Source organism: Apis cerana, linkage group LG16 (assembly GCF_029169275.1).
Source record: "Apis cerana isolate GH-2021 linkage group LG16, AcerK_1.0, whole genome shotgun sequence".
Taxonomy (NCBI): Eukaryota; Metazoa; Arthropoda; class Insecta; order Hymenoptera; family Apidae; genus Apis; species Apis cerana.
The window spans coordinates 949,285-967,415 of NC_083867.1; the positions used below are offsets into that span (position 1 = coordinate 949,285).

At 23.7% G+C, this 18,131-nt stretch overlaps 1 protein-coding gene across 1 annotated transcript in view; it reads right to left on the minus strand.

Annotated features, from left to right (window-relative positions):
* Window positions 1-18,131, minus strand: part of LOC107993677 (roundabout homolog 2) — a 49,336-nt gene that overhangs the window by 8,876 nt on the left and 22,329 nt on the right. The window contains exons 3-6 of the mRNA XM_062086243.1: window positions 3,426-3,579; window positions 1,158-1,288; window positions 420-686; window positions 28-308 (exon numbers count right to left, since the gene is read on the minus strand). Coding sequence (XP_061942227.1) covers window positions 28-308; window positions 420-686; window positions 1,158-1,288; window positions 3,426-3,579 — 833 coding nt within the window. The remainder of the gene's footprint in view (window positions 1-27; window positions 309-419; window positions 687-1,157; window positions 1,289-3,425; window positions 3,580-18,131) is intronic.

Sequence of the window (18,131 nt, forward strand, 5' to 3'; positions counted from 1 at the left end):
GATATATTCAATATGTTGAAATAATACCTGAAGAAAAACCGTAGCTGTGCTCGCGCCAGCCTGACTGATTGCGCTGCAAACGTAGTGTCCTTCGTCTTTTCCAAGGACACCCTTTATATACAAACTTCCATCATCTGTGATTTTGTAACGACTTTGATATTCATTTCCAGGGAACATCAATTCTTGAGACCCTTCCCGGGTCCAAAAGATCGAAGGCTTTGGCGCGCCACGAGCCGCACAGGAAAACGAAACATTTGATCCGACGCTGACTATCTCGTCTTTTGGAAAACTGCTGAATACTGGTCTCGCTGGAAAACGAAAGACCGTGAATAAAAAGGTAGAAAAAAAAAATGAAAGAAAAGAAATGAAACAAAGGAAAGAAAGGAATACTATATAAATTTTATAAATTTTTTGCTCACAATGTACTGTCAAAGTTGCACTCGCTGATATGGCACCGACACCGTTTTCAGCATCGCAAATATACGTTCCTTGATCCTGTGACGTCACTCTTTCGATCCGTAAACTTTTATCGTCCAAAATATGCGCTCGTCCAATTGGCATTTTCCCGTCGTTTCGTCGCCAAAGGATCTCGGGCGGAGGATCGCCGCCCACGCGGCAAGCGAATTCAGCAGTCTGGTCCGCTAAGATCGTTTGATTCGCAGGAGTTGACAAGAAAAATGGTTTCACTAATGAAAAAAAGAAAATAGAAAAATATAAATCTACACATGTCTAAAAATATATAAATCTATCCATTTTTATATACATAGGATGTAATGTATTAGAATAATTTAGAGGATCGATTCTGGGGATTAAAATAGATATAAAAATTGATATATAAAAATCGAGGTTCATTTATTACGTTATAAATAATGTTTACTTTAGATGAAATGAGAATAATAAATAGAATAAAGACTTCTTTGTCTCTGTTATATCTTTATCGTATTCTATTCTCTTTCACGCCTACCTCATGTTCTCGGCAACGAAAATTGATATTTTCATCAACGGGAACTTAAATTATTTATAATTTAATAAATAAAACTATTTTTGCGTTTATTTTTGCTTCTAAAATCGACTCTCTAAAAATATCCCGAAATATATTAATACCATAGCCACGAATATATTAATATAGTGTTTTATTTAAACAGATATTTACTCACCGTGAACTGTCAATGTTGCCACGGCAGATTCTTTCACGCCTACCATGTTCTCAGCAACGCATTGATATTTTCCCTGATCCGTTTGCCGAACATCCGAAATCATCAAATTTCCTCCATCAACCAAAGTGATACTATAACAAAACAAGATCCGGAAAATTTAAATATAATTGATGCAATATAATATATAATATAATTTTTTAATATTTAAAATTTAAAATAAAATAAATGAACGAGGTGAACGAAATAACTTGAACAATTTGAATATATTAGTTTATTGACAGGAAAAATGTTTTAGATAAAACTTGAATAGGAGAGGAGATAACTGCCATGTTAATATTTTCTTTGCTAACATAATAACATGTCATACAGATATTGTATATAGGTCAATTTTATTTTCTTTTTAAATGGAATCATATAATTTTCAATGGTTTCGAAAAATATATATATTTTAATATTAATATTAACTGTTTTTTATATAATTATATTTATTTGCATATAATATTTATTTTCAATAAAAAATTATCAACTTGATTTATTTTAACTCCATAAAATATATGAAAGAGGAAAAATATGCGAATATACATTTTAAAATGAAAATACAATTGAAAATGTTATAATTTGAATTATTGAAAATCGTTAACGCCTTACGAACAGAAATAATGGCATTACTAGTAATGAGGAATGAAGAATAGCAATCAATATTATTATTCATCAAATTGTAAATTTACATATTTTTACTTTTCTTCTTTCAAATAATAATTTTTAAAAGATTGATCATAAAATATTTTCTAAATTTTTTGTTAAAAATTTTTTTTTAAACTAATTTTTTTTTAAACATTCCAAAAATTACTACATTAAAAATTATATAAGTCTATTTAAAAAAGTAAGCTTGATTTTCACATGATTTCTACATTTAAAAAAATTAAACATTAAATTATATCTCTTTCTACAATTTTTATTTAAAAATTTTTTTTGTATTATCAAAACTAAACATGTAAAAATAAACATGTTCATATATATATATATATATATATAATAATTTGATTCTTTGAAATATCTCGCTAGTTTTCAATAACATAAAAAAAATGTTTCAGATAAAAATTGAATGGTTTTAAAAGATGTATATTTTAATATTTATATTATTCTTTTCTTAATGATATTGATATTTAAAAAATTTTTACAAATCAACTTTATTTTTTAAATAGAATCACATAATTTTTCATGCATTCGTCAACATAACATATTTCTTATAAAAAATATTAATTAATTATTAATGTCAAAAAATCATTGGTTTAGAAAATATTTGAATTTTGTAAACTTATTACAACAAAAACAGCAAAATATTTTGTGTTTTCTTTATTTTTCATATAATAATTATTTTTTTTATTTTTTAGTAAATGTTTTTTCAATCAAAATTTGAATTATTTTAAATTAATGATTTTTCGATATAGACATAATTATGGATTAATATTTTCAGAATTGGAAAAAATAAGCTTTTCAAATAGATAAATAAAAATGAATGCTTTTATTTCTTTGAAGAAGATTGGATTTTGGGAATAAATTATTGTTGAAACAATATTTACATAATGAAATTTATTATTTGGAATAATCAATTTCTAACCAATTTATTTTTATAATAGAATATAATGTATTAAAATCACAGTAATGTATACAACAAAATATTAATTTTAAATCTTTATTTTTTGTATTATCATTTATATGTTTTATTTTCAATAATATTTATAATAGTAAATAATAAATAATATTAACTTGTAATTTAAACATTAAACAAAATAGTATTTTCAAATAATATTTGCTTATTGAAATATTCAACGTTTAATATTTTGCATCAAATTATTTCAAATTATTCAAAATATTTTATTGTAAGAAATAATAAATTGTATCTATTTAAAAAAATTCATTTAAAAAATATGTATAAGTCCTTTACATATTATTTTACGAACAACCTGATTCAAATATCAATATCAAAATACACTCTTTGAAATCATTTACCTTTTGTTTCATATTTAATATCATTATAAATGAGCGAAATATTTTAAGTAATTAAATATATTAAAATAATTAAATATTTATTATTTTATTTACTTTGTATAAAGGATAGATATATTTATTCAATTCAATTTTATTTAATATAGATAAATAATGATCAATTAATAAAAATTTGTTAAATTTAATATTAGAAGAAGTTCTCAATATTATTATTATTTTTTCTCATTATTAATTCCAATTAAATAGAGTGCATATTACCGTTTAGTAGTTTCCAAATCTATCGTATGACCATTTCTTTTCCAATGTAACGTTGGCTCTGGATGACCTCGGGGTGGACCACACTCTAATAATGCAGTCTCTCCGGCTGCGACTCTTGTATTTTGAGGTTCTGCACGAAATTCATCTCTCAACACTGTAACAAATAATAGATGAGATAACTGTTTAAATAGATTATAGAGATTTTCGTTTACGAAGTTTATAATTCAATAATGTTATATTTTTATATTTAATATCTTTCTGTAAATTATTTTTCTAACGATTGATCGTATTAAAAAATAAAAATTATTATTTTGAAATGAAATATATATTTTTTCTTAAATTATAATACTATTTGCACAAAAATTAAAGAAAATAATACAATGTATAATATTTGTATCGATTATTATGTTTTTTTATTTTATAAATTATAATAATATTATATCAAAGATAATCAATTTTAAAATAAATTTTAAATATTAATTTATTTATTCTCTTAAAAAGATAAGACATTTATCTTATTTAATTTCAAAAATAATATTTTAAATTTATGATGCTTGATTTTGTGAGATTCTTTTATAAACTTTGTGAAAAACCTTGAGAAGCAACTCAGCAAACACTTGACAAATAAAATATTTTCACTTTCAATTAAATGAAAAATATCATGTCTACAATAAAATAAAATAACTTTAAATTACTGTAAAATAATTACACAATTAAATAATTTAAAAATAAATTTATTTTTATCTTTCTTTAAATAATGCAATGAAACTAATTTTATGTATATTTTTATTACTTCATGAAAAACATTTTAATCAAACAATCTTATTTTGAACAAATATAGTTCCAAAATGTCGATCCAAAAAAATCGATACAAAGTTTGAAAGAATGGTAGCACACAAAGAATGGATTTAAAATTTTAATTATATTTATTTAGTTTCTGAGATAATAAAAAACTTTTGATATTATACATTGAAAGTTACATAGATATTATTGCTTATAATAATTCAACCAGTTACTACCAGTTAAATACAACAATTTTCACTATATCTGTAATCGTCATCGATTATTAAGTAACCAATAATATAAATAATTGCATTAGCTTTAATATCTATTATATAATATTTAATTCAAAAATTTGATTACTCATTCTCAAGAAATTTAACTTACAAAATACCAGATACGATGTTTTACGTAAGAATAAAAAAATAGCAATTTGCAAGTAAAATCATTTGATATGCAAATGTGACAATTGCTATTTTAAGCACGTTTCGAGTAGAATCGATCCCGTAACGAGTATTGAATTAGAATTAAAAATCTCTCTAAGGAGATCGCCAATATTTACGACTTTTGGAAGAAACTGAGTTTTACAACTTTGTGATATTTTATTAATAACAAGTTTGACTAGATAAAATATTAGATAAAATATTAGATAGACTTCTACAGCGAAAACGATTATATTAGTCGCATTTATATAAATAGAATTCAATGTATATATGTGTACGTCTGAAAGTTTTTTATTAATATCTCAGAAACTAGAGAATATACAAAGTTGAAATTTTCTTTCCTAATACTTTTTCAAATTTTATATTCGATCCATGTTGAGATCTTTGAGATTCGTTGAGATCTTGAAACTTTTATCTTTATTTTATGATAAATAAAAATAAGAAACATAGTATTTGGTATACAGTATTTAGAATATAATATTAAGTTCATAACATTTTTTTATTATTATTTGAAATTTTTTTACACGTGAAACAAATTTCTATTAATAGAAAAGACAAATAAATTATATTTTAAATATATTGAAAAATAGAAACGAAATAAATAATTCGTATAAAACAATTAATCAAAAGTAGAGGATGAATCATGAGATTGCAGGATACCACGCTCGTAAACTCATCCTAGTCCTTTCTCTTTGATCGTTTCGGTCTCCAGTCGAATGATGATGAGTCACGCGACGTAGTCGGTGTATCGGCTAAGCCGTTCCGCTCTGTTTGTTCATCGTTAGCACCATACAAACAATTCTACACTCGTGTGGTAGTTTGAACAGCTTTTCATCTACTTTTTAACGCTTTTCCGACCTTCCTTCTTTTTCGTTCATTCCATTTTTCCATACATATATTTTCGCGATATCAATTTTTTTTCAACGATCGAAGAAACAGCAAATGTAACTCCATAGCTAAATAATGTGTACAAACAAAGAATTGAAATTTTTTATTGTTCGATTACTCTACAATCACCAGAATGATTTACCATTACTAGCGACCACCAGATGGCCGATGCGTAGGTAATAATAAATTTTGGTTCGAACGAAGGTTGATAGATGGCGGGAGAAAGAAAGAGCGATAACTAGGGAGGGGCGTTGAAAAACTATGAAAGACCGTACAAACTCAGAAAGAAGAAATTGGGAAGGGAGAGGAGGGTGAAGTTCGTGCGTAGTCAAACAACCTCCAATTAACGGACGCTAGATCTGGAGCGAAAGAATTGAAGGGTTCTTGGATCTCCCGTCTCACCCCAGCCGTCTTTTTTGCTATTCTCACCCCTGCCGGTCATATAACCCCTCAGGCTTTTTCGCGTGCCGCAGGAACCAACTAATGAGAGCAGCAGGCGCGCGTTCCCTTCATGCTACGCGTGTACGAACGAGACAAACGACTATGCCTGTTAGACCGTGCGGGAGTAGCACCATCTGCGCGAGACGACTACTTCAAAATCGGGGTAGCTCTTGTTACAAGATGGATAGAATGATGGTGTATGCAAACGACTCGAATGATCGCAACAACCTGTGACCATTCTTCGTTAAAGTGGAACCGTTACGAACGTTTCGTTTCGAAACGTTTATCGTAAGATAGAAAAAATTTATCGAGAAATCAAGTAAATTGTTTTTCGAATTACATCCATTGAATTTATTTGATATATATTCGATTATTTCATTCGTAAATTTTGATTATTTCTTTTAAGCTTTGTCTTCATAGATAATCATGCATAAATAGATTGCATGATAACATGTTCTTTGATTCTGGAAATTGTAATATTTTACTTTCCTTGAATATATATTTGAATATATATTTCTGAATTAACAGAAAAATTTTTAGCTATAAATTAAATTTTTTATTTTATTTTAGTAAAACTATATTCTATATAAATTTTATATGTATAAATATTTTATGGTATTCTATAAATATTTTATGGTATTCTGATATTTATATAATAAAAGTAGTAGTATATAATTTAACTGTTATCATTTAAAAGAAAGTTAAAATTTATTTTCATTTCTACCTATTATATTTAAAATTTTTTAAAATAACTAAATTAAACACATTTCATTATTATGAAATTTTATCAATTTTTTTTTTCATTTTGGATTTTAATAGAATAAAATGATAATACATGATATCTGGTATATGCTTGTTTTCTGATTTAATATATATTATAGGAATACGCGAAACTAAGATTTTCTATACATGTATAAGATATATATACATTATGCACATAAAATATTAAGATATTTCTAGAATATCTTTGAAGAATCGATTCTAAGAGCTAAAATAAAAATTAATATACAAAAATATTGATTGAGATTTATTTATTGAGTTAGAAGCAATTAAAATTAGACATCGAATGAAACCGCTTTATTTCCATCACATCGCATCCCATTTTTGTCTCACTTTCATTTAATGCGAATTTAAATTATTTATAATTTAATAAATAAATCTCAAAGCGAAATTTTTCTATATCAACATTCGTTCATTTTAATTTTTAAAATTGACCTTCCAAAAATGTCTCACGAATACATTAACATTTTGTATATATTCATAGATATCGACTCTAGAGTATACATGAATTGAATCATGGTACAGTATAATATAGTGTATAATAACGGACACAAAGAGAATATCATGGTTGTCTTTCAGATAAAGAATATTTTTTTGTATCGGTGTTTTTCAATGCCGTATAGGTATTCGGTATAATTAAAGAGTATAAACAAAATAAACACAATGGTACAAGGACCGGTTAGAAAGGGCGAGAAGCAGTGGCAGCGGTGGCATTGCCTACGTAAAAGGGATATTCGCTCGGTAGGTAAGAGCGTATTCAATGCAAATGGCCACAGGGCTATCTTTGTATGGGTATACGTTAGTATGCTTGCATGTTGTATACTTCTCTGAGACTCGCTGCCTTGCCGAGAGTTTCAGCAAGAGTCTCGAAAGGTGACCGCTGCTTGTACTTGTATACAGATATACGAGAGTATATCCGTATACGGGTAGCTGATCGCGAATCCATACACACATAAGGTAGGCGTAAGTAGGCGTCTACTTCGCAAACTACTTATCGGGTGGTTCTTCGATTTTGAATCAAACCATGCGCAGTATATAAAATTTACATTAAAATTTTGTGTACATTATTTATTATCATTTCGAAGTTATATCATCGAGATATTTAAAATTTTATTTTATCTTACGTAAATTTGTTTAATCGATTTTGTTCGAAATCCTTTTATTTTAGTAAAGTCAAACTTCGATAACTCGAATTTAAAAAGAAAAGATCGATTCTTCGAGTCGAGTATGAAAGTTTCATCTTATAGAAATAACGAATGAAAATTTAACATATAAAAACTTTGTAAAGTTTAATATTTTTCCAATTTTAAATATATACTTAAATAAAAACTTATTATAGAAACTTAAAGAAAAAAAAATTTGTAAATTACATTTTTTATTTTTGGGATAAAAAAGAGATATTATTGAATGATTGATTTAGATGATTTATTATGTAATTATAGAAGTAGCAATAATAAAAGTTTGATTTATAAAAATAATTGAATTCGAATTGCAAAAATATAATAATGCGTATGATAAATACGTAATTTAAGTTAAGTAAGATTATATTTCGATTTATATATGTATAGAGGTTATTCTAACGAGCGAAAGGGAATGAACAAAATTCTAATCTTACACATAGAAATCTTCGAGCATAGAATGTACACTCTAAAGTGTGAATGCGAGAATAACATTCTTGTTACGAAAATGGAGACTACTACTTTCGTACGTTCTAGAAACAAGTAATGTGTATGTACGTATATGGTCTCTTCATTTCTTATGTTTCTTTATTATATTTTGATATATTGTGTGTGTATATATATATATATATATTTGAATATAAAAATATCTAATTTATATATACATATATACATAGAATCATTCAATATTTAATGATAAAAGTAATATTTATTATATATAAATTTAAACCTTAAAATTACCTTAATGCAATTAAGATAGTTAAGATTTAGATAAATAATTAATAGTGTTTTATCAATTATTTTATTATAAAAAAAATAAATTATTTTTTATAATGAATTATGTTTTAATAAATTTGAATTTTTTATAAAAATTTTAAATTTAACATGATATATAATTTAATAACATAATATAAAATTTAATAATTACATTAAAAGAATTTTTAAAAAGATTCAATTAAAAGAACAAGCAATGTAAATAGGAAAAATTTAAATCGTGAAATGTGAATATAAAGAAAATATACTAACGATTAAAAATTAATAATAAATATAAAAAATTATATATTTTAAAATTAATAATAAAACGACAAATTGTATTGAATTTATTGAAAAAATTTTTTATCAATTTTTATCATTATTATTTTCGGTAAAATTATCGATTTTATTATTTTAAAAATTTTATTAAGAAATCCATTATTTTGTCTACAATAATTTAAATATCATTCGAATTCGTATATATATATTAATAATGTTACGTTAATTGTTATCATTTATAAATTTATCAATTACAATTTTGTCTATTTATTGATTGAATTGATATGCGATGGGCGATCTTAAATATGGATAGATATGTATAATATACTAATGTCAATGTAAAATTTTATTAAACTTTATAAACTATATCTATATAAATATAAATATAAATATATAGATAATATTCGTAGATAAAAATCTAATTCATAAATTGATGTATCAATTAAAAATCATTATTGCTTAAATATAATTGTTTGTGTCTGTATTAATTAGATCGACATGTGCAAATCCAATTATTATAAATACTTAGCGATCCATTTTTTAAATACTTTTTCTTTTTCAAATAAATAATAAATTATATAACAAATATAATAAATGTGTTATAGTTTAAAATACATTAAAATTTTTATTTTAAAAATCATTTTAAAAATATCATTATTTTAAAAATATCATGAAAAATGTAACAAATTTTAAAATATATCGTTAACCGAAAAAGGTTGGGAAACACGGGCTATGCAAGTACGGAGAATAAGTACTTGTGCGTAGATTGATTGTTTCCTTTCTACTTAGAACTCATTGCTCTCGTTACAATTATTTTAATGATTTTGAGTGGACAATATGATAAATTCATAAGAAAATTCGAAATGTTTAAGATTGTCTACGTGTTGACGCAGGAATTATCGGTGCAGCAGAGTTGCTTGCGACGCGCCAGTCTGGTCCGGTATGCCCACGGATTCGATATAAATAGACACGAGTGTGCAGCGTTCGTGCCCTCGTGTGACTATTCGATAGACAACCATCGGAGACCAGACAAAGTTGTTGCCTCTTAGCTGAGGTAATTAATATTTATCTCTAACATACATACTATACATACCCTACTGGCCAAAGATCGATAATGTGTTTCATAAATGCAAGAACATAACCTCAAGTTAGGTTAGAATGTTGTAACTTTAAGATTTTTTCGTGAAATCTATATCGATACAAATGAAATTACTATTAGTAAATGCTAGTTTATAATAAAAAAAAAAAAATTCAAAATAATTGCAATTGAAAAAATAATTCTAAATTTTTAACAAATTATGTATACATAATTACATGTAAACATTATATATGTAAATGTTGTATACGTATATACTATAAATAACCATTTTTCTTGTGATTTTTTTTTTTAAATTTTAATCGATGTCATAGGTATTACACTGTTCTTTTTAGATATTCGTTTGGTATTGAAGATTCTCATACACGTATCTTGAACCCATTAATAGATCCGGTCCATCGTGATTCTCCACGTTCATGAAGTTAATGTCTTTGACCAATTTCGACAGAAGAAAGGAAGAGGGGAAGAAGTTTATACGACAGCAGATTCGATTTAACTGTCGCATTTGAATTCACGAAATCCCGTTAACACGCACACTCTATCTTGGTAAAATACGCGTTACGTATGGTACCTGCCTATACGATACCGTGACCGTTCGCTTAACATTTAAATTGCATCGTTTCTGTCTGGTTCCTGTCACATGGAGTCCCTGATTTCCCTAAGCCGGACGAGCGATACAATTCACGTCACACGCTACCCGATCTTACGGCTGGTATATTTCCTCTAATTTCTTTTTTTTAATTTGAATTTTTATATAACATAAGTATATTCGTTTGATAATTCGTTTCCTTGTTTCTTTACGTTATCACTTTTCCAAATAACATTATCACCCTTGCAAATATATTATTAGATTTCTAAGTTTAATGTAAACAATCGTTATCTTACCGAGTATATGCAACAATAAAATATATTTTTTCATCATTTTATTTTGCTCTGCATTTTGAATTATATAAAAATTGAATTTTTTTTTACTTTCTGTATGATATTCTTATTAGGAAAAAGCAAATTAAATTGATTCTAAATTTCTAAAGATTATACAGAACTTTCTAACTTTATTCATATGTTAAAAAACATAAAAATTGAGATATTTCAATAAATTTTCAACGTATTTTTAATCGAAATATTTCAATATATTTTTAATTAAATATTTTCTCTGTGATATCCTTGTGAAAAATAAATTAGACTTAATTGTAGATTCTTAAAAAATATACAGGGCTTTTTAACTTCACCTAAAAACTAAAAAACGGATAGAAATTGAAATATTTCAACATATTTTCAATTTATTTTCAACTGAGATCTTTCAATATATTTTCAATTTAATACTTTCTCTGTGATATCCTTATTAGAAAAAATAAATTTTAGATTCTTAAAAAGTATATAAAATTTTATAATTTTATTCAAAATTTAAAAAAATGCAAACTTGAAATATTTTAATGTATTTTCAACTTAATATCTTCTATGTAATATTTTTGTTAAAAAAAATAAATTAGGTCTGATTTTACATTCCTAAAAAACATATATAGGTCTTTTTATCTTACTTAAATAGAAAAATAATAGAAAAGTAAGAAAATTCTAGATAAAACAATTTTAAATAAAGAGGAGAATATTTCTTTATATTATTAATTTTCTCGAATAACTAAAATGACCAGCAATAGGAAAAATCGAGGGAGGGAGTGGGAATATACAAGAGGATTGATAGGAAAGAGGAGGGGAATACGAGTCGAAAGTGACTCTCCTCCTGGTTCAGGCAACGTCGCGAGGGTACTCGATTACTCAATTAAACCGTAGTGTCGGTAGGCGTGGCAGTTGGACGTACTCACGCACATATATCACAGAGGTACATCGCATACTGGGTAGAAACGGGATTTATACTACGTGCATACGGGAGTGAAGGAATATGTCTGATTACTACCCCTATGATACTTACATGGATGCAAAAGAATATCAAAAAGGATGTATATAGTCAATTAATTTTATATTGCATAACAAGTTCTTTTTTTCAATGTGTATAATTAAATTTCATTCAGAAATTTATAGAATTTTAAATTTATATAATATTTTATATAAGATATAAACATATAAAACATAATTGTGATAATAAAAAGTTGTATGATAATTTAAATTGTTTCAAATCGTAACAGTATTATTAATGTAATATTAATAATGCATGTGCAATCAACAATTATATTTCTTTTTAAATGAAAAAATATATTCTTTTGCATAAGGAATCGTTCTCTTCTTATTTTATTAAAAAAAAGACGGGGGATAATATAATCGAAAAAAAATTAATTTAGAAGATATTTTAATTCAAATTTTGTAAAATTTATCATACAAAAGACAAGAAACATATAATTGCATTAACTTGTCTATTCTGCCTTCTTCATTTTTCGCATATCAAGTTTAATTTCGAGGATTAATCATTTTTTATACTTTTCAATATTCAATAATTTTTTACGTAAAATGGCGAAAAAAATTGATCTATATGTAAAAAAGGTATACATTTTTATTTAAAAAAATAATTATTAATTGCATATACACCGTTGCATTTATAAAAAGAATATCCAGTATTTTTTTTGAACTATTTACTTTTCTTTTTCGTTATTTTTAAAACAATTTTGTGTAAATTAAAATAAAAAGTTGAATAAAAATAGAAATAAATTCGGGTAATAACGCAAAAACAAAACGCGACATGGATGAAAATTGTGGCTGTTCGATATCTATCGGTGTTCGTAGATTGTGTGTTGCGATAAGCGTTTGTATGCGCCGCGACTCTCAGACTGTGCATTGCAAACTTAGCTGTCCACGCCGGAAATACCTACTATACCATTCGAACTGAATGGAGCCGTTGTTTCAACAGCATTTACTCTTTACCACTTGAAACGTGTAAATCTATAGAAAGATCTGTGTGTAGGTTAGGAAGGAAAAAAATATACCGAGCGGTCAATTACAATTTGATTACTTGTATGAACAAATAAATATATACTTATATATGTGCGTAAGTTAAGAGCCTATTTTAGTTGTTGTATAATCGAAGTGAGTTTTTTAGAACTTTCTTTAAAAAAGAGAAGCATGAAACAATTGATCTTTGTTTTATATTGTGTTTCTATAAATTATTATATTTTTTCTTCAAATTGGAAAATATTTGTTGAAAATATTATTCCATAAAATAATTTAATTTATTTATTTTTTTCTTAATTATAGAAAGCATTAAGAAATATCAGTAATTAATTAAAAGTTATCAGAATAAAAATTTCATTGGATTACATGATATAAAAGATTACGAGTATTAAATACTTATATTAATAATATCTATTTTATGAAAAATTAGAAACAGATAAGTAAATAGTAATTTATTTATAAAAATTTATTTATAAAAATATTCATAATATCTAAAAATTCATCAAAGATTTTATTTTATATTTTGATCAATGTTTTTATTATTTTTTTTAACAATTGAAGAATTCATAACAAAACCAATTTTTATTCAATTTCAATAATAAGATTCATCATATTGTAATAATAATTATAGATATCATTTATAGATAGTATTTAATATTTGTATAATTGTATATAATAAATTTGTTAAAGAAAATCTAAATTTATTCAAGAAAAATTAAAGACTTTTAAATATTTTTCTATTCTTTTGAAAAAAGAATAAAATCGATAAGGATTGTTTTTAATATTAACTTCTCAATTTATCAGAAAAAATAATGAATATAAAAAAATTAGTAATCAACTTGTAAATCAAATCTTTATAACAAATCGTATTCAAATATTCTAATCAATATAAAAAAATTATTTTGGATTTTTTCTATTACTAGTCAAATCATAAATTAAAAATAAAATAAAAACGATAGCTTGTTATGAAAATTACATAAAAAACATATTTTATCGATAGAAACAAAAATCATATTTGAGTAGTGGCATTTGTGGCAAGAATTAACACATCATACTCCTATACATTACAAACAAATCAAATTTTCTGATTACAACAGATTTCATCGCCAACCATTCAATTATAATTCTTTTTCTTGTTATAAACGAAATGTGTAATCAACCGAAATATGTTTCTTTTATAGGCAACCTTCCAAATGTATTCCTTTTTATCACTGTAAACGAAATACGCTATTTTTCCTCGGAACATATTAGTTTCGTGACAAAAGATGATAACACGCTTCATTTCGTGCCAAATCGTGCAAATATGTTTTCCTTTACGAAAGAAAACGAAATAAGATATTTCGAATCGTATCGATTCAAAATATTATATTCTTTTTCGTAAAATAAATAAGCAGAGGAAAATAGATTTTCGAGATAGATATAGTAACGAAAATATTCAGACGCTGATGTAACTTTGTAGGTTTCTATATCTAGAATAAATATACATGTATAAACCAGCAAAAATGTTTTGCAATCCAGATACAGTAGCGTTCTGTTATATGTATTAACCGAATAGAGTAGGAAAAAAATTTAAAATCGTTTAAAACAAAATATTTTTATAAGCAATGTGAAATTTGAATTGCTATTTGAAAATACTATTTCATTTAATGCTTCAAATCATGAGTAAATATTTACACTCGGAAAATGAAAATAAAAAATAGTGGATAAAAAAAAAGAGATACAAGTACAAAAATAAAATTAAATATAAAAATTAAAAATCTTATGTTTTGTTCATGTAAATTGAACATTTTATAAATATTTTTATATGTAATAATGACTTCAATAAATTATAAAGTAATAAAATAAAATGTAAAATGTTAAAATTAAAAAATTGTTTATTCGAAATGTTATGAAATGTTTGAAATATTATTTTCTTATATTTCAATGAAATAAATATTTATTTCGAAACAATACTTACATGAATTGATATATATATATACACATATTTGAAATATTATCTTCTTATGTAAATATTATTTCAAAAATCTATTTTCCCGAGTTTTGCAACCAAGGAGATGATACTTCAAAAAATAGGTCGAAAAGAAGAAATAAAATTTGTCCATGTGGAAAAAGTTTCGAAAACTTTGTTTTCAAGAAAATCGAGAAAACTTATCGTGTATTAAATATAAGTTTCGAGTTGTTGGATTTCATACCATTTATTTTCTTTTTATAGGATTTTATTGAGTCAAAAATATTTCAAAAATAACAGAAAAAGTGTCAAAGATTTAAAAACAAATATTATTTTTTCATAAAATTAAATATTTGAAATTACGAACATTACATAATAATAGTTTAGTTGAAGTTAAAGAATATAATTATGTAGTTAATAAAGTTAAAGTATATAATTATATAACACTATAGTCAAAATTTTAGATAGTTTCTATGCTAATAAAGAAATTTAATTGAAACATAAAAGCAATATATTATTCTTATTTATAAAATTATTTTTTACAACTATCTACTATAGGTAAATTAAATAATCATATGTTATATATACATATACTAAATGTAGTCACGCTAATATGAATGCAGTTTATGCTAATATCATCGTATGATAAATTGCATAAATAGAAGATAATTATTAAAGATAATAAAAAAAAATTTATGAAATTATTCCATATCTAATATTATAATATGAAATGATAATAATATTGATAGAAAATAAATAATAACATTATTCATGTTCATGAATATATACGAGCAAAAATAGAAATGTGACAATGCGAATCTTAGAATAATTAGTATATTTAATAAATTTTCAAACTTGATTTTCTCAAAAATGAAGCTTTATACGAAAAAATATTATTCTTCCTTTTTTTAAATAAGTTCTTATTCGATTTTATTACAAATAATGGAATATTTTATAGTATCGAAATAAACTAAAGAAAATAAAAAATTTTTGTCTGAATGTAGATTAAAAATAATATTTATTTTATAAATTTCATGAAATATTTGGTTTAAATAATTTAAAAATTATTTTTTTTAACATTGTATTCTATATTTTATTATTTTTTTAGACGAATTTATTTTTTAGTTTTTTTAATTGTTATTGTATTTTAGTTATTCCATGATTTATTGTATAAGAATATCCTCACAAAATATATATAAAATCTATATCTACAAATATCAATCCATACAAAATTGTTATTATAGTTTGTAAATTTAAATTCATAATATCCAAAATATTCTTATTTATATAAGTTAATTAAAAATTTATTTTTCTTGTATTATTCGAATTAGACTTAAAATATTTTCGTTATTCGCTATACATAGGAATAATTATTTTTATTTTTTCAAATGATAAAAACTAAAAAAAGTTTTCCTTAGAAGTTATGAAAAAATATAAATTCATATATATTTATAAATATATAAATATATTTTTTGATATTAATTATACAACTTCTATTTTAAATATTTCATTGAAATATAATAAAATAATATTTTAATTATTTTAATATTACAATAAAATAATAATATTTCAAATAAAAAGTTTTTAATTTTAACGTTATTATCTAAAATATAATATATATATAATATATATATATATAATATATAATATAATGTTGTTGAAATGTATTATAATATCATCTATAAAAAAAAATTCAATTTTTATTTTTATTTTTCTAAAAAATAAAAAAAATAAAAAATAAAACACTATCATCTTTGACGGTATTGCATTTCAATTAAACGAAAAATAAATATTTTATTTACATCAAATTCGACTGAAAATGGTCCATATTTATCCATAATTTAGATGATAAAAAATATACTATTTTTTTATTATTCGTAATATATCTCAATTTTGTATTTTTACATACAATATGTACATAACAAAATATATACAAAAATTAAAATTTATTTATTAAGTTATTTATAAGCAATTGAAATTAAATGAAGCAAGATAGAGACAAATAATTTCATCACACTGTCACATTGTATCACCTTGCTTCATCTAATTCGGTAAACTTCAATGCTTGCTTTTAACTTAATAAATATATAAATACGAAATGTAAATATGTTTAAAAAATAATGATTTCAAAAAAGAAATTCAATTTTAGCAATATTATATAAATATTATTTTATTATTTAGAATGTATATATTCATTCTAATATTAATTTCAATTTGATTGAAATAATATAAACAATATAAATAAAACAACAATTTTTATAAGAGCATGTAAATAAAAGAGTAACATCAAACAATGCAAATTTTGCTAATTAAATTTCATCAAATATATTTTTATGATTCGTCAATTTCCATCTTTTTATGATTGAAATCTGTATAATTTCTTGTTTTTTTTTCAAAAATCAAGAGCCGTCATTTTGGATCATTATCTAAAAGATTATAACCGATCATTTGAAAATAATTTCAGTGTTTCAGCTGTTACTAAGGGGAACAACACCTCCGCTCGTACAGCTTCTCAAGAGTTCTATTTCCAAGAAGATGATATAAATTTTTCATAAAGCAAAAATTTTTACATTTTTTGAAATAGTAATTTTACTATTTTTTAAACGTGTTTTTATAAATAATAATAATATATTCTTAATAATAATATATTATTTGTTTCATGTTAATTTCTATACATAGAAAAATTATTAATTTAGAAGATATTTTAATATTTATTATATTTTGATAAACTTGTTATAATAAGAAATACTATATTCTTATACCTTTTATGTACATTTTATAAAAGTTAAAATATTTTCTAAAATAATGATTTTGATACAAATTATTTTAATATACAGAAAACAACAATCTTCGTCAATTAGAAATGTTTAAAAAAAAAATAAACATTTTAAAATCTGAAGATTTATGACCACCATGAAATCTATTTTTACTTTAAACATTTTTTTAAACAATCTATAATTTGAAAATTAATTACATTTAATTTAAAAATTAAAATGAAACACCCTGTATAAGTACACGTGACAAGAATTTGTCAACTATATTCTTTCTCTCTCTTTCTCAAAAAAGAAAAAAAAAGAAACAAAGATTCTTTCTTTTCCTGTCATCATATTTTCTCTCTACACGTAATATATACTTCTATGATCTTAGATGTATGTAATTTGACATACATATACATATATATGTAAATATATAAATAAATATGCACATATGAAGACGGATTAT